Genomic DNA, 4,944 nt, shown 5'->3' with positions numbered 1-4,944 from the left:
ATCGTAGGTGGACAGTTTCTGTTGATACACGAGGTCTCTGTAAATTTACGCTTCGACAGAACTGTGGATCTGTTATTGTTATTGCAATGACTGACTCATTTTATGCGAATCCCCTGAACCCTGGACTCTACATACACAACTACAACAACGTTTATTATAATCGCACGTTATGTACGACATTTTTCGTAACGCTTGTTTTGCAGTTTCGTAGACTCGATCAGCGTGGAATTACTTTGCACTACCTTGATGTTAAAAATAGAACCGCTTATTACAAACTTATTAGAGGAGCATGACAATTTTTACATTTTGGCGTCACAAAAACGACGAGCCTTGGCGTATATGTTCATTTACGTTCCACAGAGTTTGCAGAGCACAACCTCTGAGTAAAAATGGATTTCGATGGTCATTTATGCGACTGTGAAGTTGAACATTGAAAATTGAACGTATAATTACTCATTGTTATTTCGCTCTCTAACGGTCTGTTCAAGATGTCTGTTCTAATCAAAGCTTGCCTCGTTTGCGCTCATGGTGACGCGCACGAAACAAGCCGGCTTTGTTCCACGAGGTGCGGCGGTTTGTCGCAAGAAACAGTGTTTATTCTACTTGGACCGCGGAAGGAACTGGCCACCTGACGTAATCACGCCGAGAGGAACCGGTGAATAATCCAAATCACACGTATTTGACGATTTGGAAATTAGTCCTTGAATGGTACTAGTTAAAAAATTGTTAATCTGTTAGTATATAGAATCAGTGAACAATTTATTTAATAAACTGGAGTGATGTGTTTATGACCAAGTATGTATAAATTTTCCATATTGTAAAAGAAGAATTCTTGATAATACTTTGAACGAAACGCGAGCAGTAGGTGATTCTAATCATGTTACGTAATCGTGGAAACACCTGCACGATTTTCCTCGAATGATTATAGCAGGTGTTACAATTTGTGTCTTAGTATATCGTATAATCTGATAATTCACGATTTCATTCTCATAGGGCATGAATCAAATAAATCAAAGAATTATCCATTTCATTCAATTATTATTATCACTATTGTCATCGTGAGTTTTAGTAATAGATACTATTAAGAATCATTGATTCCTAATCTGATAAAGACATTAGTAATAGTACTTACAAGTAAAAATTCCTGGAATAGATATAATGAATGTTTCGGTACAAGTTTTAATTTATTTTACAAGTTAGTATTTAATTAATAAATAGACTAGAACACTTTCTCGATCCTTCATTTCGAGATACTGAACAAAGCTAAAAATCAGATTAGTGATAATAATATTATCTGATAAGAAGTCTTTTTGGGGTTGAGGAATATTTAAAGGATCCAGCGACGAGCGATGACTGCGAAGAAAGAAGTATACCACTGTGGAAGATCGATCAGGTATGCTTCTCCTTCTGAATACCAAATACAATTAACAAGCTTCTTGAAACGTAACAAATTTCTTAATCACTTTCATCTTATGTGATTCTACTTAAAAAAAAAAATACGATTCTATTACTAAACTTTAGAAAAATGAATTTTTATTTAGCTGCAGATTTTTTAATTAACAGTTGGTGGATTAACAATTGATCATTAATTTTTTTTAATTTTAATCGATAATTGAATTTTAAATTTTATTCTTTAATCAAGATTTAAAATCAATTCGATTTTCTTCTAATTAAAGAATTCGTAACTAGTCGAGCTTAATTAAAAGCTAAACAACACACTAATAGCTAATTGGTGTTGAATTTAATTAGAGATTTAATCATTTATCGTAGACTTTATCCATACAAGTGTTATTGATCATAAAATTGACGTCTTGCAGAAAGATATCCAGTTCTTGAAAGAAGTTCATCTTGATTTGATCGTAAGTTTTTTAATTATGAATCAATTCAATAATTCAATTTCAAATTTTATTCTTTAATTAAGAATTCAAATTCAGTCGCTTATTCGGATTTTTTCTAGTTAAAGAATTCATTTGAATTAAAAATTGGACGATAATTGCTAATTGGTGTTGAATTGGATTAGAGATTTAATCATTTGTCGTGGACAATATTCATTTAAAAGTGTTATTGATCATAAAATTAACGTCTCGTAGAAAGCTTCCCAATTCAATCTTCTGTAAATATCTTATGATCACGGTGTTATGAAAGAGTGATTCACAAAACACCTGTTGCAAGATAAACATTTGTAGAAACGAGATTACGTGAAATGGGAGAGTTTTCAACGAATAGATAAGACGTGCTTAGAATAACAAACATTCCACTGTAAAAACATCTGAATCAGAATATTGGCGTGAGTAGGAAACATAGATCAGTTGTGTTTAATCAACCGTAAATTTTCCCAATTGTGAATGAAATTCTACAAAAAAAAAAGCTGGTCTTAGTTTACGCGACCTCCCCCGCACTTTCATACCCCAGTTCGATAACCCGGAAGTATTATTATGAAAATGATTAGTTTATCGAGCGTCAGAAACAAATGAAAAAAATGTTCTTCTCACAATACTCATTTATAGTAGTATACGTGCGCTCAAATGATTCATCTCTACGTGCGACAGTAGTGCATGACGTATTATTAAGTGTCATTAATATAATACAAGGTGTGCCAAGATTGGAATAACTCGGCGGCTTAGCTGCTCGAGGTAAATTCGTTGGTAACTCAATTTTCAAGGACGATGACGAATGTCCCCTTTCATGAATTTATTTTGGCACGTCTTGCTTTTAAAATAAGTCCAGAGAAAATCGTTAAACAATACCGAACGAGGGGGGAGGGATTGTTGGATCGATTTGCTAATCCAGGAAGCAGGAAATTTTGTGTCCAAATAAGTAATCGATAAAACATGAGCGTTGCATAACCCGTGAGTGTATAAAACGATATCTGAATAGATATATTCATTCAATCTTTCCGGATTGAGTTCAACGAAGCGGCGACAAACACCGGCGAAGTCGACGGTTCGACCGTGAACCGTGAATTCCCAACAATAAATTCTAATTAGAGGCCACAACGTTGGAAATAATAGGCGACTCTAAGCACAAAAACGACAGCCGGCGAATCGAAAAACGCGTAGTTATTACTGCCTCCTTACGTCATTCGATGATCTCGAGTCCCCCGTCAGAGATTCGTTCTCCGGCGAACGAACAAATCTGCAGATTTTCTCAACTTTGTACTTCCATTCAATTTCAATGAACTAATTTGATAATCATAATTGACGTCGCACCGATATTTCCACGAACGTGCGTAGAACAAAATCATTTCTTATCACCGTTCTTCGAAACGTTAAGCTGTTGAACACAGTAATTGCGATTGCCTCACGCCTTTTTATAACGTCCTACGTTAATCTCGTTGTCGCCGTGTACTTCCCAATTGCGACGCCTAACCACTATTAAGAGTAGCATTCTTCGCTCAGTTTACAATTTGCTAATTTAAAATTATAACATTTGTACCAATTTTCCACGATATTAAAAGTAGTTCTCAAAATAAAAAGAATACAAATGTTTGCCTAGGAAATTATGAAACGTCCCACGGAAGATTTTTGATAATCAGAAAAAATATCATCTGTATGCTAATTTGGACATCGAATGTGGAGTCTATAAAAAATTCTCGTGGAATTTTTGGCTACCTATATTGTACTTATTTAGCGAGAAGCTTTCTAGGCAAACGCGTTTTAGTTTGGGGCGAATACAACCCCTGTGGAGTAAGAATATTGCTCCCATTCCCTGCGTCCTCAGACACGTGGCGCCAGTCCTCTCATATTACCTTTCCTTTATTGGGCACTCGTCATCGATCCTCGCTAATCGCAACACGAAATTCATGTCAGAATTTTCATTTCTCCCAACAGAAGGTTCAAGATTCGTAAATAAATGAGAAACTTCGTCGAAAAATAGGAAGGGAACTAATCTCGTGGGATCGACGATGAATATCTGAAGATAAATAGTTTTTATCAACGGGCGTCGCGATACCAGAACACAGTCAGTGGCATTTCCAATCGATAGATAGTATCCTTTAACATCGACTACGAGCTGCGAGTCAGTCAGCGTTCCCCTTGCCATTGTCAGACCGATACTCTTGAGTGATAGATCGATCCAATACGAATAGCAAATGAGAAAGAAAATTACGTCGAGAGAATACAAATAGCAATTCGCGACTGGCAATTCCATTTACTTGGAAAACAGTTTCCGATAATTGGATGCGAATTCCATTTGTCTGTTTGACAATTTCTATTGAGCGAAAGAAATTTAGTACTTGTTGTTACAGGGACAGTTATATAGTGTTGTGATAAGTGGCATTCTACTGAAATCCGTCGAGGAGAGGTAAAATGCAAAAGACGCTGTTGGATTTAATATAAAAGTCGATACACCGAGTACAGATTCTTCGAAGTAAAATGACACCCGACAAGGAACGCGTTACACCCACGGTGTACAATGCGTTGGACGAAGAGGTCAAACAGAATGGGTCGAAGGATAGTAAATTGACGGAAACGGAAGACTTTTTGGTAGTGGATAAAACTTATCGTGCTGGCAATAGTACGGAATACGTGCCTCGTATCGCGTGGCCAGATCTAATGGCACAAGTCTTCCTTCACGTTGGCTTTATTTATGGATTTTACCTTATCTTCACAGAAGCTAAGCTCTTTACCACTCTCTGGGGTAAGTACAACGAAAATATGTCTAAAATACATAGAATGCGCGGCTAATACTTTCTTAAGGTTGTATGAACCGTCTCTGTCAATTTAGTTTGAAAAAAAAAGAGCTGTAATAAATGACAAAATTTCGTTTCAAAAGTTTATGTACTTTAGAAAAACGCATTTCCTATAATTAAAAAAAAATCAGACGTCGGAAGAACAATGCTAATAATAAATAGCTACGTGCTAAAAAGTATAGAAGGAAATATTCAATTAATTATTGATGCTGGCGAAAAGCTTTCTATACAGAAATTTTAGGCACTGACATATT

General features: G+C 35.7%; 1 protein-coding gene across 8 annotated transcripts in view; it reads left to right on the top strand.

Moving 5' to 3' along the window:
• Positions 1–224: 224 nt before the first annotated feature.
• LOC108630142 (acyl-CoA Delta(11) desaturase) overlaps positions 225–4,944 on the top strand; it is a 7,264-nt gene continuing 2,544 nt past the window's right edge. The window contains exons 1-4 of one of the 8 annotated variants that reach the window (XM_018033212.2): positions 225–795; positions 1,322–1,393; positions 1,818–1,859; positions 3,831–4,638. In XM_018033212.2, the coding sequence (XP_017888701.1) occupies positions 4,374–4,638 (265 nt within the window). In that variant the 5' untranslated portion in view covers positions 225–795; positions 1,322–1,393; positions 1,818–1,859; positions 3,831–4,373. Of the gene's footprint in view, positions 1,394–1,770; positions 1,860–3,830; positions 4,639–4,944 lie in introns of all 8 variants that reach the window. The other 7 variants (XM_026817819.1, XM_026817816.1, XM_026817817.1 and 4 more) reach the window with 7 other exon arrangements.

This window comes from Ceratina calcarata, unplaced genomic scaffold (genome assembly GCF_001652005.2).
Source record: "Ceratina calcarata isolate Rehan_Ccalc_2016 unplaced genomic scaffold, ASM165200v1 scaffold7.2, whole genome shotgun sequence".
Taxonomy (NCBI): Eukaryota; Metazoa; Arthropoda; class Insecta; order Hymenoptera; family Apidae; genus Ceratina; species Ceratina calcarata.
Note: the sequence above shows the minus strand (reverse complement) of the source record. Positions and strands in the feature narration are given on the sequence as shown.